Source organism: Gymnogyps californianus, chromosome 9 (genome assembly GCF_018139145.2).
Source record: "Gymnogyps californianus isolate 813 chromosome 9, ASM1813914v2, whole genome shotgun sequence".
In the NCBI taxonomy this organism is placed as follows: Eukaryota; Metazoa; Chordata; class Aves; order Accipitriformes; family Cathartidae; genus Gymnogyps; species Gymnogyps californianus.
In genome coordinates this window covers 8,956,092-8,981,066 of record NC_059479.1, presented here as the reverse complement: position 1 = coordinate 8,981,066, position 24,975 = coordinate 8,956,092, and the positions used below count along the sequence as shown (strand labels likewise).

Sequence of the window (24,975 nt, the reverse complement as noted above, 5' to 3'; positions counted from 1 at the left end):
GCTGTGCGGGCGCCGAGGCCGGGCCGTGGCGAGGGTAGGCCGCGGCGGGCAGGTGTGAGGCAGCGGCTCGGCCTGGGGGCGGCTGCGCGCCCCGCGGCCGTGTGGTGACTCAGCCGCAGGAAAGGGCCGCAGCGGCGGGACGGTTACCGGGCGCGGCGGGGACCGCGGGGCGGGGCGGCCCCTGGGGCGAGGGGCGGGGAACCCCGCAGAGGGCGGGGCGGGGTGACAGGTGCGGCGCGCGCGCGGAGGGGTCCGTTGGCGCCTCCCGCGTCCCTCGTCACCCCGCCGCCTCCCTGCTTCCCCCCCACCCCCCTCCGTCATGAATATGCAAATGCGGGTATAATTGGCAGCCAATGGCGTGCGCGCTGGTCACATGGTGCTGTTGGAAGCTCAGGGAAGAGAAGTTGAGTCTCGGCGAACACAGGCAGCTCAGTAACGAGCCGCAGCGGCCGCAGCCGGAGCCGAGCCGGGGCGGGCGGACAGGCGGCCGGCCAGGGGGAGTGAGCGAGCCGCTCCCCCCCCCGTCTCCCTCCTCCCCGCAGGGTGCCCGGCGGGCCGGGGCTCTGCCTGGACCATGCCGATCCTCCTCTTCCTCATAGACACGTCCGCCTCCATGAACCAGCGGGCGTATCTGGGCACCAGCTACCTGGACATCGCCAAGGGCGCCGTGGAGATCTTCATGAAGGTGAGTGCGGGGCCGGGGGGGGCCGCCGCCGCCGCCCCGGTCGCCCCCTCCGCCCGCTCACGCCGCTTCTCTCCGCTCTCTCCGCAGCTGCGGGCCCGGGACCCGGCCAGCCGCGGCGACAGGTACATGCTGGTTACCTTCGACGAGGCGCCCTACTGCATCAAGGTAATAACCCCCCCTGCGGCCGCCCCGGCCCCCCTGCGGCCGCCCCGGCCCCGCCGCGGGGCCGCCCTTCGCCTGGCGGCAGCGCGGCGCAGCCCCGTCCGGCCCGGCGGCGGCAGCAGCAGCCTGTGAAGATGGCGGACATTTTGCTTTTGTATGGAGGAGAGAGGCTGAGGGCGCTGCTGAGATGGAGGAGGGGGGGGGAGGAGACGGACGGGAGCGTGATTCACCGCCCCGGCGTGCCGAGGGAGGCGGGCGGCCGGCCGGCCGCGCTCCGCCTCCCCGGCCGTTGCTCACCCGCCTCCCGTGAGGCGGTGGCTCCGGCGGGGGCTGCGCCTCGCCTCAGCCCTCCGCCGCGGGTCCCGGCCCCTCTTGCTGCCGTTTTATTCCCCGTCAGCGGAGGTCGTGTCCCGGCCGGGCTGCGGGGGCACGGGGTTAGGGTAGGAGGCAGCGCCCTCCTCACGTCTGCGGCACCCCCGCCTGGCGGGGGGGGGAGGACGGGCAGGGGACAGCCGCGGAGCCCCCCTGCCACCCTCCCCACCGCTGCCGCCTCCAGCATGGCTGTGGTCTTTGGGACGGGGGCACCCGGGGCTGTTTTCTGCCTCTGCGAGGCAAGAAGAAGCGGCAGTGTTGGGGTTCCCTCTCCTCCTTCCTCCTGCTATGCATTGTAACCCGCACCAGTTTTGTGTAAGGTGCTGGTAATTGAGACTCAGGTAGACATCTCCGTGCAGGGTTGTGGTGAGCTGGACGTGGAGTCTGGCTGGCTGGCTTCTCTTGTCCCTGTTTTCTCATTTCTCAAGATTGAGGCAAGTAGGGCTATGCCATTTATCACGTCGACTGTGCCACGAGGTTATGGCAAGAGGAAAAAAAAATCGGGGCTCTGTGTCCCTTATACTGTAGCCTTCAACTTGCTGATAGAAACATCTAACTTAATTTAAAGTATTTAAATAAAACATGCCACAGAAAGCATCATTGCTATGGGAGCTTTAGAATCTTCCTGAATAGTCCTGGGTTAGGACTGTATTTGCCATGACTAATATAGTAGTTATCATAACCGTTGGGCCTTAGATGCATACTATGAAGGCCAAAGAGATTCATGTAAAAATTTGTTGCTGGTCATCCCAGAGAAGAAAAGAGAACCCTCTCTAGATTCCCCAGCTAAAACTTCTTGAAGAGCAGTTGTAAAAATAACTGTGCTCACTGATGCTGTCTACTCACATCTTTGATAATGAGGAACCTTAATTATCAAGAGCTATGAATCTTGGCTCCTTTCATCAGCAATGTATTTACGCAGCTAAAAAGTACAGCCTGCTTTCTGAAGTGGCAGAAGTGATTTAGTGAGTCAGTATTTATTGTTTGGTATTGCGCCTTTCGTTTTCTCAGAAGAAGGTGTGGAAGTCATCCTGTTTCTGTGAATTGAAACCATCCTTCTTGAGTTACAGAAACCTACTCTCTGTCAAAAAACCTAGGTCTGCCTAGGGTAGGGTGTTTTTTTTTTTTAAGACATAATGCACACATCCTTTTCCCTATCCATGTTTGTGACTGGATACAAAATCCAAATCTTTGTTATGCCAGTGTTAACTGTAGATTTCTTGTGTTAAGGGTTTTTTCTCCTAGTTTTGTGTCAAATATTTTACAAGTATACCTTTCTTATGTTTGAGGAAGAAACCTCTCCACTGCAGTGATAGCAGGCATACTGGTGATTTAATTAAAAAAAAAAAAAAAAAAAAAAAAGACTCTTCTGCTGGAGGTCTGTGTGGTAATGCTACAGGTTATTACCACATATATACTCGGATTTGCTGAGGAAGATCCTTATGTTTAATGAGCATCTGTGTGCATTCTAATGTACTAACAAGCATCTGACTGTGTTCCCGGTTTTAGTAAATAGTAATTAAAATACATGGGACTGTCTGATACCCATCATAGTATTCAGTCATGTTTGACATACAGTAAATAGCCAAGGGGGGGAAAAAAAGTATTGTGGTTCCTGTAACTTGCTCATGTCTCTTAGAAATTTATTTTTCTACCTTTAGCATGTTGGTTTTTCAATTGGACCTTAACCAAGCTTAAAATATTTCTTCAAAACTTAGTAACTTGTGTAGGAACAGGCTGCAGATCCAATAAATATATGTTTATAATAATTATGATCACAACTCCTGTTCAACTATTACATAAAGACTTCATGGCATAAATTAGTGTGGTTAGGCTGCCTCTTACTTGAGCAGAGAAAGCCTTACAGCAACAGCATGATTCTTCCCCTGTTTGAATATGTGTTCTCAAGACCTTTTATTGGTATTGATGATGCCCCTCTGTGTTTTCTAACAACCATAGTTATGCCAGGAGAACTTTCTGGTCTAGGCCAGATTCTGTATGTCTTATAAAACATGCTTGTAAAAGAAATAAAATTTAGTTTCTTTGCTAATGCTGCTGTAGTTAGATACTTTATCTCTCTTGATTTAGAGAAGGAGAAAACAAACTTGACAAGTGAATGTATTTTGCAAGTCTGCTTTCTAAGTCTGTGCAGTAGTGGCTGGTTTTGGTTAGTGGCTGCTTTATCCTCTTGTTTTCTTTATGCTTTACAGTAATTAAATTATATAATCTCACAGATAGTTCTTAAGGTTACCAGTGAAGCAATTGAGGGAAATAATCTTGTTGTGGAGTTGAGACCACCCAGGAGGTAGAGCTATTATGGGAACTTCAGCTTGGAGCAGGGGTGACTGTGAGATGAGTGCATTGTTTTTGTTTGTTTCAGAATTCTATTACCTGTAGCCTTGAAGTATTTTAAATCGACAGCGCTGGTTCACTTTTGATGGACAAGGATATCTCAAGAAAACATCACACATGTGGTGGTATTGTGCTGAGTGAAAGGATCCTGCTATTGCACAAATGATTTGCTAAAATCTGTGCAAGTAAGATGATGTTTTTGGAACTGTCTTTAGCATAGAGGCTTTGAAATTATTTACGAGACCTGTGGCCCCTGTCCAGTCACTCCTGTTTTTAATTGACTGCTCGTAGCTCTCTCTGCCACTTTTTAAAAACAGGATTGTTTAGCCTCTGAGTTTGCAGTGTGGCTCTGTAAGGAACTGTGGTGGCATGTGTCTAAAGAGGAGGCAGGGTGCTGTCCTGGGAAGGTGGGGACAGTGAGATGGGGATGGTAGGAATCTCAGTTCCACTCCTGCAGCAAACGCCTCTGGAACCTCGTCAGCTGTTTTGCTCCTGTTGGTTACGTAATGTGTAGATGGTGATTTGTGACAGTACTTATGATGCAGCCATTTACAACTCTTATTGGAGAACATTTTGGAAGCAAAATAAGAGACAAATATTTAATATTTTAAAAGCATGTTATGAAATGTATAAACCTGTAGTTGTCAATATAGATCAATGGAAAGATACATGTAAGTTCTGTTGAATGTTGGGTCAGACTCTCATTTTATGGACTAGCAGGGAAAAATAGTATGTTATTTCATGAAGTAGGAATGTTCAACCTAATGTTTATAGTGTGTTTTTCCTCCACTGTTTTTAGATTAAAATTGTAATAGGATGCTGTCAAGTGAGTCTGTCTCGGGTTAGTGGCATGTTAGTAACATTGAAGTGAGCCAGTCCATTCTGATTTTGGGTATTTGGCACGCTTGGGAAGCTAATGATACCTATATTAAAACTCCTTTGTAACCAGTAGCATGTGGCAGGTGTCTATTTCAATTAAAACACTAGTGCTTAAATTTAGGTATTGAAGGAATTTACTCTCTCATGTGTATCCAGTTCTCTTGGGTGAGAAAAATGGGTTTAAGAACAGCCTCACTGTCTGGCACAGTATTTGACATTCTTGGCCTTCTAGCTAAGATAAATGCATTATCTGATTCAATGAATATGGTACGTGATATGTCCGTGTTTTGAAGACTTCATATTAATGGATTGCTAGAACTTGGAGCTTGCTCCATCCCATCCATGCTTTGACCTGGTGTTGCAGTACCTCTGAGCCTTGTGTGCCAGCCCCACCCTTCTCATCCCTTTCTGCAAAACGTGGCTGATACCGAATGCTGGGGAAGGAGGGTGAAAACAGGCCAAGCGTATTACTGACAGTTCTGCAGAGCATTTTCCCAAGCTCCCACTGTTTGTGGTTGAGAGACCCATGCTGAGCGTTGGTATGTCAGTAATGGTCTTCTGTGGCTTTTTCTATGTATTTGCCAAGTTGCTTTTTTTTGAAATCACATAAACTTTTAGCATCCTCAGCTGCTTTTTTCCCCTCTACTAAATGTATGTGTTTCTCTACACCTAAGCACATGCCGTGGTATAAATGGACAGAATCTTAAGCCATTTTATTTGTTTTTTCCTGAAGTAGTGGTGCTAGAGTAAAAGTATGGGGAGAAGGGAAGAGTCTTCTCACCTGCCCCCTTCCCCCAAGCTTTTCCTGTTTTCCAGTGATGCAGAAAAGAGGGAGGGAGGTTTCAGCAAGTTCTGCCTAGATTTCTCTGTAAATGGAGCTCATACCAAAATCTCTGCCTAAAAAGAGTTTTTGAAAAGGAAAGCAAGGTTTAGCTCTTTGGTTTTTTTCCATTCTTGATTTTTGTTAAACCTGACATCCTGCAGTTTGTGGTCTGCTTGTGGATTTGTGCTGCAAATGGCTAGTTCAGGCCCAGGCAAAAAAAACCAATGGTGGTCTTATGTGAAGTTATTGATTAACTGGACTGCCCTGTTCCCTTGTGACTGATATCTGGTTGCTGGCAGTGATACAACATTTCCTTAGTGCTTGAGGAATATTGTTTATGATGGGGTCACAGAAATATGGCTTTTGTTTTACGTTCTTGTGAGACTCTGTAGTATGACCTTCATAAATGATCTGGTCACAAGTCAGAGGACTGAGAGAACTTAAGTTATGTTTACTCTGCCAGATCTGAAATTATATGTATTTTCCTCTTTCTGTTATGCCTTGATACTGAATTCAAGAGTCAGTTGTGGCTGCACTATAAAAATAGGCTCCCTGAATTTGAGTGCAGAAATATGTACGTAGCTGTCTGAGAAGCAGCTCAAAATCCTTAATACGTTGTATGTGAAACACTTTACTGTTTGAGAAATGCAAACTGGGACTGACAGATAGGATGCCTTCCAGTTCTGTTGCTGTTCCCTGCTAGTCTGAACATATGTTTCAGTGCTAAAGAGCTCTCTTGTGGAAGCAGCCCTTCGTGATGGACTCTGAGCAACCTCTTCTGTTTCCCTGAAATTCTCATGAGGGGTTGAGCTTGATGACCTTTGATTTTGGTGTTGGATTGGGATACCTTAGAGGCTGGAATGGGAATTTGTAGAAGGCTCTTTTAAGCATCTGTCAAAGAGTACTACTATATGTAAATAACCTGTTCATTTATGGTACTGAAATAGTGCTTCAAAACTGGGAGTTCATAAGGTCAGACTCAGGGAGACTAACTTTGCTATCTCATTTTTTTTTAGTGGCACAAAAGCTTTTGCCTGCATTTTTAAATTCTTTCACATAGAAGCTGTGCTGGTGTAGAATGTAGCCAATTACCACTGACTCTGCAGAGGGAGGTGGCAAATGAATAGGCTGTGCTGCAAAACAGAGATGTCAGATCTATTTGTCTGTTTCTGGAAGAAATGAAATCAGAGCTCCTGACCCTGAGCTGCAGGGAGAAAGAGAAACCCAGCTGTGAAACCTGTTGGGTTTGAGGCAGAGATCTTCAGGAAAGCTGCCTGAGGTGATAGGAAATGCCTTTGTGGGTTAACTTTTGTCAAGGAGGAAAACCAGAGGAATACCTACTAAGCTAACCTGTAGCAAATCCACAGAATAATCTTAAATTGATTAGGCTTTTACAGGAACTTTGAGACGCTGAAAACCATCAGTTTTACATGTAAAACGTCTGGCTTCTGGCAAATGCAAGTACTTGGTGGTCTGACCTGCGCTGTGGAAAAGGATGTATGAGCAGCTGGAAATACAGTTGGAGCTTTACAAGTTGGTAGTGAGGTATGCAGGCAGAATTGTTTGGTGCAAGGCAGATAGCAGCTGCAGGGGCAGGAGGGAAGCTGATATTGGAGGGATGCAAAAGGGAGAGAAAACTGAGGTAAATGGGAGAGGCCTATCTTTCTCTCCAGATGTGCTGTAAATAATGTACGAACTTGGTGAACCTACTAGCCGAGCATTATTGGAAGGATAAAAAAGCCCAGTGCAGAATATAGTACTGAAGAACTGGATGAAATGTAGGTAGGATACGCAGTGTCTGTTCTTGATAACTAATTCAGGAGACTATGTTCTGTATTTGTTTAGCGGAGGGAGAGAGCCATTCCTGTTTTTACCACCATACATGTTTTGAGTCAGTCATAGCAATATTTTTATTTCTGAACACTAACATCTTCCATTGCCTGTGAAGTACTAAGCACCCCTCTCCTCCAGTCTTGCAATATATCTTCCACTGTGCTTGGTTTCGGTTTTGTCACGGAATTTGTGTATTTTCAGAAGGTTGACTTTCAGCATAAATGACTGGCGGGTTAAAGCCAACAATTGCTCTTCCTCTGTTAAACACAATAAATTTAAGAAAAGAAACAGAAGTCACTTAATTGCTTAAGGAGCACTCGTGCAAATCCTGATTGTCTAGTTCTTTTTGAGGACAAAACAAAATCCACTTAATACTGTTTGAGAATCCCCCACCAAACAGTTTTTACTTGCTCCTTTCTATTTAACTGCCTTATCACTTAAGTATTTGAATGAAGGATGTGTGCTCTGTGTGTATGCATGCAAAAAGGTCCTTTTTTTTTTTTTTTTAATTAAGCATCCATTTCTGAATTAGACAAGTAAGGCCAAAGACAGTTAAAAGGTTCTTGTTCGTGCAAGTGGTAGGTTTGTATTTTATATACTGCAGTGCATGTCTCAAAATCTAAAAAAATCTAAAAATCTATTTTACTAAAAACTTAGGAATTATCAGTTGGCATCCCTGTAGCAAGCATGCAATAAAGTTTTGTAGCTCCTTTTAGCTTATAAGGGTACTAAAAGGGTTCCAATAGAGAGCATCCTTTAAAAAGCACGTTCCCTTTCTTGAGAGACAACATACTGGGTAGTGTAAAGCATGTTATAATGCTCTTAAACATGCATAAGCATGCTAGTCTTACTTCTTTCTCCCTGTCCTGAGTGACTGCTTCTTGCTGGCTGCCTTTTGTTTGTGAGTTGTAGTGAATATCCTTTGGTAGGAACTGGTGTGACGAGGAGAAAGAGCTGTACTAAGGAATTTTGTGGGTAGTAATGTACCTTTCCCTTTTAAAAAAATGAACAAACCAGTAATAAGAAAAGTGATTCATTCTTCTAAAAGAAATAGTTTGGTGCATTCTGAAATTGAGGTCTCTTGTAAAAATTCAAGTTCATGCAAGAAGGTGATTAAGTTTTTGAAAGGAATTGATTTTAAATGGAAGGGCAGTTCAGAACTTAACTTCTGGATAGATATGATGGACCAAACTCTGCTTGGCTGTCATTTTTATCATTAGTTTTTGAAGTTGGTTAAATACTTGAACTTGTGCTTTCACCTGCTACCTGTCTTCACGGGAAGGGGGAATCTGTGTTGCCATGTCAATTTTTAATGAAAATATTTTAACTGGTTCTGTTTCTACAGGAATCTGCAAACTAAAAGCTTGCTTTTTCATCTGAAGTGTATTGCTGCTTCATACTATTGATGAGATGCCAGAGGCCTTGAATGGAAACCAACATCTGTTGTTCATAGCCACTGTAGCAATTTATTTTTTCATCTTTTTATTTGGTTCTTTATTTGATCTTGGACACGTTCAAAGATGTAAGCCCTTAAGACTACAGGATAAACTAGACAAAAGTAGATATGTTTGCACTAAGAGGCTTAACTCATCCTCAGTGCAAAGGTTGCTTTCATTTTAAAAATAGAAGCTTAAAATGTGGAATCAAACAGTTGACTTGGATCTCCCTAGTTGTATTTTTGTAGTGAGATGTTGTGTCAGAAGGAAGGTGCTTTCTGAAGTTGGTGGTTCCTGCCATGTGTAATCTTTATTGGCTGCCTCCTCCCCTTTTGTGCTGTTATTATTCGAGTTTTACACGTGGGGTTTTTTAAAAGATTTCTTTTTTGTTGGTATTTACGGAAGAAGGTTTAGGCCTTGTAACCTGGCTTTGTGGTGTAGCTAAAGATATGCACAAAATACTTCTGTGATATCTTGAAAATGGGCGTTTATTCTTTTTAAACTTTGTGAAAAACTAATATGGTGTTAAATGCTGATTGTCTCACACTGTAACAATGGAAAAAGGTAATTAAGGTTGCAGACACTTCTACAATGTTCAGCTTGCCAGAAAGAACTGTGATTTGCAGCAGTGGTGCAAGAATGATGTTCTGAGCTTATTGTGAATAAGAAAAGACAAAACTTAGTGCTGTCTCGTACAGTGTTTTCATACTTCGGACAGTTGGAATCAAATGGGAAAAAGTAGTTTCTGTACCGTGTGACTTTGTCTTCTGGAGATCAGTGCTTTTGGAGGGGAGAGCGGTGCGAGTCCACAGGCCCTGTGAGAAGTTCTGGATGTCTCCAGTCTTTAGTGATTCTATTCATCACTTTCTGTATTTTGAATGCTTGTATCTCTGACTATATTTAATAACGTAGGCTACAAAAAAAAAATCAGTGGAAAGAGCTTTCCTGGTTTCAGCTAGGATAGAGTTAATTTTCTTCCTAGCAGCTGGTATAGTGCAGTGGTTTGGATTTAGTAGGAAAATAATGTTGATAACACGCTGATGTTTTTAGTTGTTGCTAAGTAGTCAAGTTGCTTTGTACAAAGTCAAGGATTTCTCAGCTTCTCATGCCCAGCCAGCAAGAAGGCTGGAGGGGCACAAGGAGTTGGGAGGGGACACAGCCAGGACAGCTGACCCAAACTGGCCAAAGGAATATTCTATACCATATGACATCATGCCCAGTATATAAACTGGGGGGAGTTGGCTGGGAGGGGTGGATTGCTGCTTGGGAACTAACTGGGCATCGGTTGGTGAGTGGTGAGCAATTGCATTGTGCATCACTTGTTTTGTATATTCTAATTCTTTTAGTATTATTGTTGTCATTTTATTATTATTATTATTATTATCATTATTTTTCCTTCCTTTCTGTCCTATTAAACTGTCTTAATCTCAACCCATGAGGTTGTTTTTTCAATTCTCTCCCCCATCCCACTGGGTGGGGGGAGTGAGCGAGCGGCTGTGTGGTGCTTAGTTGTCAGCTGGGGTTAAACCACGACAGAGCAGTTGCTGCTGTTCTGAATTTTAAATGCAGATTGTTATTTAAGTAATTCACTCTTGTAGATTTAGAGTCTTGGAATCTTTTCTTCCTTCTTAAACTTTATTCTTACAGTGTACCACTTCATATGTAGCTCTTGTGCTTCTGCCCCCCCCCCCCCCCAAAGTATAGCAGGTAGTAATTTAAAGGAATCTTTTGCTTTGCATTTTTCTTGCTAATTTTAGAGTAGTCAGAAAATAGTTGTGTAGTAATCAATTTCAGCTGTAAGCAGCATGTTCTAGGGTTAAGGTTTTAGTAGTAAGGTGCCAAGGAAAAAGTACATTCTTGTAATGAGACTTGGTTATTGTGCAGATCAGAATCTGTGGTTGCCCATAGGCTTGTATTGATCTGTATATTCACTCTGCAGAGTATTTGAAAGACAAAGTTTCTTTTGGTGTAAGATCTGGCATTTACAAGTATATCTGAAACTTGAACTACTTACTACCAGATAAGTAAACCAGAGCCTTGTTTTCTTTTAAATAGCTTTTTTTTTTCTTCTAACTAAAAGACCAATCGCACATTTTACCCCGTTACTGTGATTCTTTGCTTGGGCTCCTGTGCAAACTCTCCAGGAAAAGCAGCACTAGGTGTGTTAAAATGTTATTCTAGGCTACAAAATCAACGCTTCAGAACTCCTTAATTTTGCTTTTTAAAGATGAAGATGATTGTTGATTTGGCTGTATTTTCAGAGATGTTTTTAAACTCCTGAAAGTGTAAAATAGTATTTAAAAAAACTACAAATCTTCATAAGATGGATGTTGTTGAACGACTAATTTGACTGAAAACAAAGATCCACAGTGTGGTTAAGCTGGTGTTGCTATGCTCTTCTTATAAGTGAGAATAATGCATTAGTATTGGTCTTCATAGCATGTTGGCAGTAGAGCTAGTAGGTTTTTATTGGGGGGAAAAAAAGTTAAACTCTGCTTTGTGGGAAAATCTGCATCTGTTGAGCCAGAACACTTGGTGCCTTTAGCTGCTGCCAGGCGTCTTGATGGTGCGCTCGCTCGCAGGCTGGGGACATGGTGGGCGCCCTGGGCTGGAACAGGGCCTGGCCTCCTGCTGCGAGGCCGGCAGCCTGCAAGCCCTGGTGACTCGTGTGGGTGTAGTCTCAGGCCAGCCAGGTCCTCAGCGTGACAGTACGTGAAGAAGTGTGGAGGGTGCTGCAAGGTAGAGCGACGCAGTGAGTGCCTCCAGTTAATCAAAAGAGCTGAAGCTGAGATGGTTACTTTTGAATCGCACAACGCTAGAGGAAAGCTGGGACTTACTCTCCTCTAAAATAAAAAACTGACCGTAACGATGCTACCAACTCCACCAACGTATTTTTTTGCTGTATCAGACTTGAAGGTGAAGTTGACGTTATTTGCTAGGCTGGTTAGTTCAGGTTTCTCAATTTGTGTTCCTTCAGTGAGTATATGAATTTAATTGTGATCTAAACTCTATCTTTTTTTTTTTTCCCCAGCAGTGCCTTGGATAGCATTTCAGTTGTGAATTGAGGAAATTTGTTGATTAGGTGACGCCCTCTAGATTTGTTACCTTCTTGAGATTCAAAGTAAACTTGCAATATATGTAGCACTTTGGTGTGCCACACTAGTTCTGTGATGCGCTTTTGGAGGGAGGGGGGAGGAATGTGACAAATTCCAAAATGAGTGTGGATCATGCTGTGTTGTCTCAGCGCTGGGCTGTAAAGCTAGAGGATCATCAGTAATTCTCTTCCACTCGATTCCTAAAAATGTGCCATGAAGAATCCCTTGTGCTGATAGCACACACTCTGTAACCACTTAGCTATTGCCTTTATTTCTTGTGACTTTTCCAACCGTGCTGGGAGTAGGAAGGGCCCAGGAGGACAGAGCTGGGGGCTGACTGGCATTGAAAGCATGTTTGGTAGTCTGGAAGAGCAATGGGTGCTATGGGTAAATGCAAATTTTTGATTGAAACCTCCATGTTTCAACTGTTGCCCTCTACAGTGTTTGTTTTAGATGTACCTATAATGGTATTTCTAAAATGACTGCTATGCTGCTGAACAGAAGCACGTAACCTCTCGTTTTGCTTACTGTACTAGAGCTGCAAATTGTATGAATACATCTGTGTTCCCTCTCCATTAAGCTATTATGTGAAATGTAGCTTGTTCTGATTCAACTCTGTGCTGAAATATCCTAGCTTGTCGAGTGTTTCTCAGAAATACTGCTTTTTTTAACTGGATAATGTTCTTTTATTTAAACAAGAATGCTTTTTGAAACAGGGTGATACCATGCTCTCTACGGTATTTATACTTTCCTTTCTTCATGTGTAATCCTTTCATCCTTGTGCAGCAAAAAGTGTGGTTAGCGTAGCTGTCATAATACATGAAATATTATTGACCAAAAAGCTAAATCTAGAGATGGATTAAAGCAGGAGCAGCAGGTAATAAATAAAAAGGTAGTGTAGGCTTTTTTTTAACTTGGCATTGATTATTATTATCACTTGATTCCAAGCATAGTTTCAGCTTTGAACACCTCTGTTTGACATTTCTAACAGGTGAAGGTACTGCTTCTCTATAAATGCTGACATTAACAGAAGGCCCCAGTACTCGTTTTGTAACTGGAGCTTAAGAGCCTCTCTGCTAGTGTTTTCCATGGATACTATGCTTAAAGATTAATATGAGTTTTTCTTACATAAACATCTGGAATTCTTCTTGATGGAAAAGCATTTCTGTATCTTGTTTAATGTTGAAGTCATCTTAGAATGACAGTGAACCACATGGTGTAGTTTGACTGAGCTTGTTTCCTAAGGTGTGTGACTTTTTTTAATTTTTTTTTTTTTAGATATCATGGAGAAATACTTTTTTCCTATGTAATTGACTGCCTGTCAATAACAGTTACATATCGCACTAGAATGCACTTCTGATCTTGTTCACATTCACTAATACATGCTTTAGAAAACAAGCTGGTCCAGTCTATTTTATAAATGAATTGGTCTTTGATTGATGCACCTACAGCAGAGTTCAGCTTAGAAATGTGCAGTTAAGGGCTTCTCCTGTACACCTCAGTTCACATTACAGACCTACCTTGGAGTGTAAGAACTGCATTGCTTTCGGATGAAATAAAACTGGAAGATGCACCCCAGCCACTGAGTGACGCGCCTGCAGGACTATACTACAGGACAGCTATTCTGAAGTAAAACCCCTGAAATGCAGCAGTGTGGCTGTCATCTCCTTAGAAACAACTGCCTTGTTTGTGCTGCACTGCTTGCTGGCCTAAAGGTAGCCAGTGCGTGACACCTTCCTCCTTTCACTAAACGTGTTTCCAGTTGTATAGGAAAAAAATAATTTGGGTGAGAGGAGGAGAGACTGTGTGTTTGTTATCAAGGTACATAGTCTGTCCTAGAGCTGGAGAAAAGGGAAGAATTGTGGTGCCTGGAAATGGATGGAGATGGAGAACAAGCAAAGTGGCAGCTTTCTAGTAAAAATCTGGTGTCAAAATGTCTCAGCTGTGTGGGATTAAAGGAATCATCTACTCCAGTGTTTTTTTTCTAAAGTTGTTTTTTTTTCTAAAGATGTATTAAAGCAGTTTATGCTTCTCTGTTCTCTTGGAGACATTTTACCTATATTAAACTTCTGTGACTATTTTTATTTGACTGGGACTTGAGCAAGTGTTTAAAAAAATAAAATTTTTAAAAAGTCCACTCTGGATTTAAAGAAGCACTTGACCACTAGGTTTCAGTTTGAGTGTCCTACAAAACCGGCAGAAATAATTTGACAGGAAGAAACAATTCGCTTACTATTCACAACGCTTTAGCCTTAAAATGCTAACCTGTAGCTCACTAGCTCTCATGTAAGGAGGACCAAGAGACAGACGCTCTTGTGGACTCTTCACTGTACTCTGTGGGCTTACTGAGGAAGTAGTTTAAACGTGTGAATGTACTATCCATTAAAATACTCCTCAAATAAGAACTGAAAAGGTGTTTTTTTGTTAGGCTGGTCTCATAGTAAATGGCAGTGTATACCTGCTTGAGCAACCAGGGCTTGTTTGTCTTGTGCTTGCAGTAGGGTCATATCTAAGTTTTGCCCTGAAACTCTGTTCCCTGTTCTGCTTTGCAAAACCAGATTTCCCTGTGAAAAGCTAAAGATAGGCTCCCCTGGCTTGCTAACCAAGACGTATTTGTCTTTTCATCCATCCTTGCCCTAGAATCTTACTTTGTTACAGCAAAGGATAGGGGTAGCAGCTGTCTGTGTTTCAAACCCTTATCTAAGGCAAGGGGAGACTGGAAGAGTGGGGAATAAAACTAGTAATATAAGTGATTTACTGTGTGCTGGAGAGCCTAACACAGCAATAGCAATTGCACACAGCTGGCTTGGTCCCATCAAACCTTCCTCCTCTTCCCACAATATTTGCATCAGACCAGTAAGATCTGCTGATGTACCTCCACCAGCTCTCGCTAGTCCTCCAAAGCGAGGACAGTACAGCTTGGATCCAAGCTGGCTCATTGTGTTCAGCACTACCATGATGATAAGCTGATTTCAGGCCTGTGTGCCAGTATCTTTCTGTGCTGGAGGTAAGCTAATCTCATATCCAAGAGGGGGGTGTTGTGATGCTGTCCTGTGCCAAGAACAAAAAAGAATTGATCTTGTGAGTTTCTTTACTAAGGACTGTTTGATACTGTGCAGTGACAGGACTGGTATGTTGCATTAAAGTAACTAGAGAGCACAGGTACTGAAATGAGAGAAGAGTTATTCTGCAGCCAAGGTATAGATAGAGCCTGAGAGCTCTGTTGCCTCAAAAATGGCATTCATAAGTATTTGGAGGCGAGTCAATGTCTGTATCTCTTAGCTATTCCTTCTGCCATGTTTGCACAGTGCAGACAAACATTTGTGAGGATGAAGTTAGTAGGTGATGTAGGTTGTGTGATGTTGACTTATTTTAGGACTTTTAAATGTTAAATAAAACTGTGCACAATGTTTATAGCATATTCAGTACCTTTCTTCTACTGTGCACTATTTCTAACTAGTAAATCTCTGAACATCAAATAAAAACCATGGGGATGGCGCGGGCATTGACTGTTTTGTACCAACAAGCAGTATAACCCTGTCCTTCATGGGACAGGGAGACACACGGTACGAGGACCTCTCCTCCTCTCCCCCTTTGCTAAGTGTTTTCATAGCAAAACTGGGATGACCAAGATAGTCTTTGTGTTTGCTAGAATTTCTATTCCAAAGTTGCTGAAGCTGGGGCAGGGAAGCTCTGGGTTACATAGGAGGGTATTCCCTGCTGCAGAACCCACTGAGCAATGCTGGGGCTGTGTTCAGGAGATTACAAAGAGGTGAAGATATGTTGGCATTTGAGAAGCAGCCTCTGGCACTATAGGGAGTCCAAAAGAATACTTCAGTTCCCTAGAAAAGAAACATCTGCTCGATTCTCCAACAGACGTGAGCAGGTTTGAGCGGTGATCATGTGTACGGTTACCAGTGAACAGAAAGGTAATTTAAAAATTAACCATTCTGATGATTTGGAAGGCAAAATGCTCTGCTGCTTTCACTGTCTTCACACAGTACTTGGAAATCCGTAGCAGGAGCGGTTTCAGATTTCAACAGCTGGATTTTTTTCTTACCTTATTTTTTCCAAATGGATGTCACTGATAACCTAGCATGCCACAGGCATGTTATCCTGAACTAGTCTCGGTTTTCCTAAAATGGGTGCATTTAATAATAGCTTGAATTATTGAGAAACTTAAATACTTTAAGCAAGTTGTAATATCTAAAATCCAATTCTTTCTAGAGAAACATTAGCAGAACTCTAAAAATCTGTATGTTTAAATAAATATTGAGTACTTACTGTAACACAGACTGTTGTGATTGGCATGCTAGATTGCAAATTGTCTTCTTACTTGGAAGATTATTTTTAGTAAAGTTATAATTTTTGAATCAGATCTGAAAGCAATCCAGTGAACAATAAACTCTACAGTTCTGTCTTTTGGCATTGCCTGTAGAAACACTAAAGATGAAGACTTACAGCCTCAAAAGCACCATCTCACTGGATTTCATGGAGCTGCTGAAATCGGGAGAGACTGCTTTGGACCTGGAATTCTTGTGTGCTAATGCCCACCCTCTGGGTTTGCCCCTGTAGGCTAACCAAACTGTGCTAAGAAATAGTTGGAAACAACCATGCTGCCCCAAATTGTTGTGTTTTTTTTTTTTAAAAAAACCCCAAAACCAAACAAAAAACCCAAAAACAAACACCCCACCCCCCAAATGACCAACCAACCAAACTACAATAAAACCAGTAAATATGACAGTTAAGCTAGTGTGGCTGAGATTACACCACTTGTGTTACATATATTCAAAACTTGGTAATGTTTTACTTGTACTTTGATATTGCTCTCTTTTGTGTGATAAAGGTAGTGGCTTCCCCCGCTTCCCCCAACCATTTTATAAGATGTTCTTTCCTGCTCTTGCAACTGAAATCTACTTCTGTTGTTTCTCTGATGTCTTGAAGGTCTTTTCAAGCTATTGATTCTGAATGAGACTTTCTTTTGCTGCTCAATTCTGTTCCTTCTGATGTTCAGTTAGTCCTGGTTCTGGTTGGGGTAAATAAAACCTTCTCTTCTTCACTAGGTTTTTCACCTTGACATTTGTCTGAATTCTAGATAATCTGGGCCTATCTACTGCTGAAAAAAGCAATTTTGACCTTACCTGCTGCTTGAAGCAGCTGAAATGCCTCTGTAGCTGTATGGTGAAATAGAGCAGGGCATGGATTTGTCTGAAAATTAAGTCACTGGAAAAAAATGTTACTTTTTAAGTACGTTATTTTTTCAGTATGATTTGCTTGCAAAGGCCGAAGCCAGGAGCTGGAAGGTGGTATGCTGCTTCCAAATCTCAGGGTTTCATAGGATGGTATCCAAAGCTTGCAGTTGTCAACACAGAAGGCTAAATGACACTGCATTTTTGCCTGTTCTTGGCATAAGCAAATGGTATGAGGATTTTGCTTATAGTACTTGTTTTTTTCCCAGCTGTCTTTGAAAGTCTTTTGGTATGTGTATACAGGCTAAAATTATTTGTTCATATACATTATCAAAGGAGAAGTTAGTAACATAGTGGCAAGACAAAGACTGCTCAGATTGCTATTAATAAATTCTGGGTGTAAAAGTGACTAAGTAGGAAAGTAATATTGAAGATTATGAGAAATTACAATGTTAGAATTGGTTCATCAACAATGAAAATAATTAATGTTTAGTTCTGACTTCATAATTACTGACCTGCAGAGGATACACAGTTCTTGTAGAATATATTTGTATTTGGTCCTTGAAGGTTGTGGGGTTTTGGTTGGTGGGGTTTTTTTGGTCATTAGTGTTTCTGCTGGCAACTGGAAGTAGTGCTACATAAAAACAGTGCCTTTTTTCTAAGCAACATTAGTGGCAGTATTTTGAATTTAGGAAGGATTATTATTTAATCACTTTAAAGTGCTTTGTTGAACTCATTATGTATATGCTCTGTATTACGTACTTGACTCTTTTTATTTTGCCCTAGGAATGATCCTACCATATATATGGAGAGGAGAGCATACAGAGTTCTTTGGGGCTTTAGTTTCCGTCCCTGAAATACATGTTTAATTATATACATTGGCTAGAGTCTTTCTGGAAAAAACATTTTACAGTAGCAGACCTTCTTGTCATTAATTTTGGTGGTTTTGGTTCAAAAAGCTTGTTTGAGGATAAGCTAGAAATGTAGTACACTAAGTAATCAGACCTTTATTTAAAACTGGGTGTGGAATTAAGAAGTCTTCGCTTTGCTGCCCTTGTTCACTTGATGAGAAGTTCTTCAGTATTACTCTGTTTATTTAAAAGGTACAGCTCTCCTCAGCTTTATCTTTAAAGATCCTGTGAGAGGCTGTGAGACGAAAAATAATTTTCTTTGAAGGCAAACCAGTGGTGATCAGCTGCTCCTTAGCTTACTTGGTTATGCATGGGAGAAATGGCAGCATATTTTGCAGTCAGTTGACCACACTGTAGCTAGATCAAACATAGTAGGAACTGGAAGCCAAGCAGGTGTTTTCAGAAAAGGAAAACAGCAGAATCTCCAAATATCAGTGAAGATTGTTACTGTTTATTTTGCAAAGAAATACTCTTAAATTCATTAGAGTTCAAATCAAGAGTTGTAGGCTAGGAATAGTGTTTCCTTTGTAAGTGTTTTATTCCTCCCATGTGCTTTTGCAACAAAGTAACTCAAACAGCAGTCTTTGCTGGAAAACACTTTTTGAACTACATCCTGGCTATTCCCAAGAAACTGAACTAGCGTGATAGGTGTTTTTACCAGACAAAATGAAGCAGTTTCACCTACATCTAACTGTTCATAAAATTCATACAAAAAGATTTTGTAATTGTTCACTTTAAATTGTTTTAAGGCAAACTTTTTTAGGATAACACAAATCATCTCCTTGGGATTTGGTGTTCTTTTACTCTGGAAAAAAGATCATTAACCAAGTCACTTTTACTCCGAAGCAATGACCCTGTGTTTGTACTCTTATTCTTGCCTTGGGCTGAGAGCACATGTGGGGAGTTGCTGTGGCTCAGCTGATGAGATGCTGTATTTTGTTAAGCTGCGGTTGTGAGGGGGTGTTGATGGTGTTTTATTGAGAATTACCCAGCTGATCAAACTACGCTGTTCCTTTGAGCTTCAAGTGCAGTTTGATGGTAAAGCTGGGCCAGTCCTACTGAAAGTCTGTTCTTTCTTTGCCCCATTGCAGAGTTTTCTCTCTGCCTTGCACTAATCTAAAGCTTGAAGAACTGGTTCAGGGAGCTAAACTTGACCGAAAACTGTTTTTGTTGAATCTCCTTATGATAATTCCTCATGCTGAAAAGAAGCCCTCCTAGCTTTGGCCTGAGAACTCAGAGATATTGATCATCTCATGTCCTTCCTTTCTACTCCATTCTTGTATTTGTTTATGGCTCTAAACTTGTCAATCCTATGACCATCTATGCAGCCCACAGTGTGTGCTGGAGATTGGCAGTGGGATATAGCTGTTTAAATAAAGTACAGAAAAATCCTGTCCTTTCAGGTTCTTGGATAGCATGGCATAGTCAGCAGGTGATTGCTGCTGAGCCCAGTGCACTGGGGAGCAGAGAACCTACTCGGAGGTTGTCCCAGCAAAAGTCACACTGTCTGAAATGACAGTGTCTTCATGTCTGCGTAACTAGGATTCCTTGTGGAGCACGGGAACATCTCCAGTGCCAGATGATAGTGAGCCTGGGTGAATAACTGCTTGCTTACTGCAAGAATGGTTCGGAGAGTAAGATGCGATAGCAAGGCTGATAATTTTGTGTGAATATCTGGGGTTTTCAAGCTTTAGTTGTTTTAGCTGAGGCAGCTTAAATCCTGCACCAATTCCCTGTGAGCTAGTGTTTTCTAAAATAGCTTCCGAACTCTGCAGCATACCACTTTTTAAGAGAAGGGTATGTGAATCGCAACTGGTGCTGATGTGTGTTAGCCCTGCTTACCATAGGATCCAGAGTGCTTGGTAGGACTGATCCATCTTCGTCACTTTTTGCCGTTCCTTTGAATGTTCTGCAGGCTTTGTCAGCAATAACAGCTTTTTTCATGACCTCCAAAATTTCAAGCTGTGATACTGAGACACTCTAAACAATGATTTGGTTCTGTGTTACATTGGGTGTTCGCAACTACTGCATAGAAAGTTTTATGCTGGGAAGTAAGGACAGAAGAGTGTAGTTAGTGCTGGCAGTCGAAATACAAAGGTAGGAGAAAGTCAGGGGGTTTGTAATGCAGAAGTGACAGAGGGTGCTTGATAGTACATGAAAAGGCATGAAATGAGCCTGGGGTGTGTGTACAAGTACAAGAAAAATGGAAAAGTTAAGCAAGAGTCATGTAATATATTAAAAATAGCTGATTATGATTTTTTTAAACACACTTGCATGTTTCCTACTTGGGGAAGTTGTGGAATGGGGAGGATGTGACTAGGGAGCAAAGATGGCAGTCACTGTTACTACTAGTTCTTTATCTTTTTTCTTTTTAACTGTCACTGTTAGATCTTTAACTCCTGCATTAGTACATGTTGCATATGCATTCTTTCTTTCCTTCCAGCCTCGATGTATGGATGAAAGGGGGATGCATATATGACAGAAGAAGCAGCAACATTATGCTGCTTGTATCTTTATCATTGCTATTACTTAGGCAGCTGCATTTCTGATTTCCAAATTTGGCTGTTTCTTCTAATAAAATATTCACATGCTAAATCCAAATACTTCTATTAGTTGCATCACCTCTACAGCAGTTTTCATGGTAAGAGCTGGGTATTTGCAAATTTTTTCAAATGCTTGACAGTGCATGTGTTTTGTGAGCCTCCCATTGTAGACTTAACTGTATGTTTCACATCAAGTTGTGCATACATGGATTAGGTGTGTGTAGCATGTAAATGATGCAGCGTATCCATTAATCAGGAATATAATCTAATTTTTGGTGGGAAGGGAGATAAATGACAATTTGCAGTTGATAGCAGTTTGTTGCTAAAATAACTAATAAGCTTTTTTGTTTTATGTAATAGGCTGGATGGAAGGAAAACCATGCAACGTTTATGAATGAACTGAAAAATCTTCAGGCTTCAGGACTAACAACCCTTGGTCAGGCACTCAGGTCATCGTTTGACTTGTTAAATCTCAATAGATTAGTGTCTGGAATAGACAACTATGGACAGGTAAAAAATCTGTTTATAGTCTTCCATCTTGTTTATTTTTGTGTGTTTTTCAAAATTATAGTGGGGGAGGGATTTTGGTGGTTCAAGTTTGGTTTTGCATTTTACTTTTTTAATTTATTTTATGTTGGATTAGCTGTGTGTTAAAACTTGAACTGTGAACTTTTTTCTTTTTTCTTTCTTATTACGTCTGCTGAACATATCCTGGCATATACTAGCACTCTTTTCCTTATTGAACTACAAAGAAAGCAATAGTATAAATGACCCTGACTGTAGATACACAGTTGCTGTATGGGAGTATGTACACTGGATGGCAGCGAATCTGCTTTGCAGTTTTATGTTATCTGTAGTTAAAGTCCTGACTTCCCCTCTCTCACATTTGAAGAGTCCAGTTAAAAGTACTCTGGTTTTTGCCCCACCGTGGTCATGAAATTCTGAGTTCTCTGTATTATTACCAATTTATATACTGCTTTTGTGGGCTAGAGGGGTTTTGTACTATTACTGGAGGAAAAAGGCTAGTAATTCTAAAAATCTTTAGGGGGTGTGTGTGAGTGCACAGAGGAGCACATCTTGCATAGTTCTTTATGGCTCCACACCTATTGAAAGAAAATTACAGGATTGTCTTGAAAGATTGCTCATCTTACTGTTTATTTTATAATGACAAAAATATAAGCCTATAACTGAGTGTTAAGGTTACTCTTAGCATTCCTGTGCTTTTGTCTCTAGGGAAGAAATCCATTCTTTTTGGAGCCATCTATTTTGATTACCATCACAGACGGAAACAAACTGACAAATACAGCTGGAGTTCAAGAGGAGGTAAACTTGCATTAAATTCTTTCAAGTTATGATCTTGCAAGTTGGTGCTACGCTGAGATTAATATTAATTGTTTTTTCCTGCTAATAGTTCTTCTGCTTCATCAACCTGTTTTATAATAGAGAATAGAAACTAGCTATGCTGTCATTGTCCAGCCCCTAAATTCATAGTGCACATGGGTTTCCAGACTAAACTTCAGATAAATTAGTGGATAGGAGAGAAATGGGGTCCTTTACAGAGTAATGAATAAATTAGAGTATTGGTTTGTCAAGTACTTGAAAATGTTCTTAAATCTTTCTTTACCAGCTTCATCTTCCTTTGAATTCTCCTTTGCCTGGAAGTGAACTAACCAAAGAACCATTTCGTTGGGATCAAAGGCTGTTTGCTCTAGTGCTGCGTTTGCCAGGAGCTGCATCTGCTGAACCAGAGCAGCTTGGGAGTGTGCCTACTGATGAATCTGCTATCACACAGATGTGTGAAGTTACAGGAGGTAACTGGATGTTACTTTGGTTTGGTTCACATTTGATACTTGCCTTAAAATATTTCTTTTCCTTTGATTCAGCTTCACCTCTTGCTGTTTTCTCCGCCTGAATTACTCAGTGTCCCTGTGAATCTGTGTGGTGTTTTTTGAGCTTGGTTTCCAGTAGCACAGGAGAACTTTAAAATAAAACCATATTCCTATTTCAGATCTTCTAGATGCGAGAGAATTTTCTTAATGCACCAGTAGGAGGGATTGGAAAATTTCTTAGATTGTCCTTCCAGAGGTTGGATTTGTTCAGTAATGAGATTTGTTACTTAAACGTTGAATTGAGTGGGACAGGTGTTATTGAGATGTTAATTCTGCTGCAGGGCTAATAAGCTAAATTTAATCTTAAAAGAATTAATTCTGGAGCCTGTTGCTTGAGATGTTCATCAGAATTTTTTTGAATTGATGCTTGAAAAAAATGTTGCATGGGAGGGGGAAGTTTGGGACTGTATAGGAGTTGGTAAGGTTTGGGTAGGCAAAAGCAGATAGATTACATAGACTTGGTGAAATCAGACGTTCTTAAGGGCATTTATAAACTTGGCCTCGGACCAGCCTAATTTAGCCTTAATGGCCTCTTTTACTAATGAGTAAAAGCTCAGCAGGTTGCTTTTTTTTTCCCCTTGGTTGTATTGCATTTGAAAAGTATTTTGCCTTTTACATAAACCTGTATGAAGTTTGTTGCTGTTATTTTGGATAAAACTGAAAGCCTTGGCAGTGTGACTTATGTAATAAAACATCTTCCTTAATTAAGATTAGTCAAAACTTGCTTTCGTATTTTCCCTGTGTATTTTATCTCTTGCATAGGTCGTTCTTACTGTGTTCGGACACAAAGAATGTTGAATCAATGTTTAGAATCTCTAGTTCAAAAAGTCCAAAGTGGAGTTGTTATTAACTTTGAAAAGTCAGGACCAGATCCAGCTCCTATTGGAGAAGGTATAGTAACTGTTTTTTTTTTTTTTTTCCCCTAATGTTCAAGAAGAAATGTTTTATATACATGCAAATGTCCTTAAGTGTCTTCCGTGTCCTTCCTACTGCCTTTTCACTGTAGTGTACAGGATGCATTGAATGCTTAATACGTTCTAAAAAAGCGATTCAGCTATGAAGCTTATATGCTTCACTGATAGAGCTCTGGTATCTCTTTAAATACCCCAAATCATAATGGATTTTGAGTAGTTTTATGTTTAGTCTTGGCTTTGTTATGTTTTTACAAGTGTTAGTTTGATCCTTGCTAAGTTAAATGGTGCTGTATGTTTGCACTTATTTGTATGGACGATCTACCTGCTTGCTAGCTCTCTTGTCACTTTTCTCACCTCTTTTTTTGGGGGGCTGAGGGAAGTGAATGTTTGCAGGAAGTAGTAAAGTTTGAATTACAGTGTCGTCAAAACTTGATTTTAAAATAATTAAATCCAAGATTAGTGTATTTAAACACTTGAACATCTCTAATCTCAGTGCTTAATTTTCTGTACGTTTTCATTCTGCTAATTGATCACAACACAGTAAGTTTCAGTTGAACATTCTTAGCTGCAAGTGAAAAACTGTGCAAAGAACAGTTTTTAAAGGAATTATTTTGCTAGCTGCAAGTAAAGTGCGTAACAGGGAAGAGGAAAATGCACTCTTAACGTGGAGCCGTTTTTCACATTTGCTGAAAGGAAGGATAGAGGGCTGACCAGTTCATGTTTAGGAAATGAGGATGTTCCTGGAATATCAGGAACGTAATAGCTTTTAGGATCCCCTGAGCATCCTAGCATAGCCAGCTTTATTCCTGCTTTCATTTTTTAATCACCTTTTTCTTGCTGTGTATTTTTTTTTTTTCCTCCTTTTGCTTATTTAAATGCCATTTTATTGGAAGGCTTTCCTATAATGCTGTGCAGGACAGCACCTCAGCAAATTCCTGTGTCTCTGTTGGCCCAAATGTTCTCCTTTGTGGCAAAACAGCTGGTGAAAATTTTTTTTTTTGTCATACTTAAATGGTGATGCACTGTGGATATGAATGTACAAAAATAACGAGACTTTCCCTCTTCACGTGAATTGAGAAAGTCCTAGAGAGACATTTGATGGGATTTAACAATGCTAGAAAAGTCACTGTGTATATAATACAGAGAAATCAAACTGATATATATCTGAAAGGTGTTTTGCATAGTATTATTGGCCAGCTATCTAAAGCAGGGAAAATTAGTAGTGTAAAATATCTTTACAATGAAGATTCTTTTAAATGGGGGATCTTTGCTGTGCCATTTGCTTTGAAGAGCTGTCTTTGAAAACTAATGCTGAGATTCTGTACTGCTACAAGCTTCTTTGTCCTCAGTGTGAAGGGGAGTTTATGCTGGTACACTGCAGTGGACTGGTGGAAAACACTGGTCTTTCCAGTAGAGAGTGGGATTTAAGTGATCTGTGGATTCTTACTAATTAAAAAATGTGACAAAAGCTGCTCCTGCAAGATGCATCTGACTTTTCCGTGAAACTTTTCTCCACTTCCAGTTTACACTAGTGGTGGCATCAGTCAGAGAGCTTTGCATCCCATGTAGAAAGACTGTAAATGCAAATTATCAGTCTTTACAGGTGCAACAGAACTAAAAACAATAGACTTGCTGTTGCCTATCAGATCTATGTCAAAGTACTAAGCTTAAGCAAATAGCATTTTCCGTAATATGTGAGTATGCCTTGCTGCACTGATTATCTAATGGCTACGCCACAGGAGCAGAAGGGTAGATGTGGGCAAATGTTATCATTGTTTCTCAGATGATGCTCGTCTACATTTTGATGTATAGTTTCTTCAACCACTGATGTAAACATCTGTATGTCTTTGAAACAATTGTAATGAAACACCTTATTGGTTGCTAATACAGAA

At 41.2% G+C, this 24,975-nt stretch overlaps 1 protein-coding gene across 6 annotated transcripts in view; it reads left to right on the top strand.

The window, feature by feature from the left end:
• The first annotated feature begins 489 nt into the window (after nt 1–489).
• Nucleotides 490–24,975, top strand: part of LOC127019514 (integrator complex subunit 6-like) — a 43,221-nt gene continuing 18,735 nt past the window's right edge. For all 6 annotated transcript variants that reach the window (XM_050901580.1, XM_050901579.1, XM_050901576.1 and 3 more), the window contains exons 1-6: nt 490–685; nt 773–850; nt 20,641–20,790; nt 21,514–21,603; nt 21,908–22,091; nt 22,932–23,060. In XM_050901580.1, the coding sequence (XP_050757537.1) occupies nt 575–685; nt 773–850; nt 20,641–20,790; nt 21,514–21,603; nt 21,908–22,091; nt 22,932–23,060 (742 nt within the window). In that variant the 5' untranslated portion in view covers nt 490–574. The remainder of the gene's footprint in view (nt 686–772; nt 851–20,640; nt 20,791–21,513; nt 21,604–21,907; nt 22,092–22,931; nt 23,061–24,975) is intronic.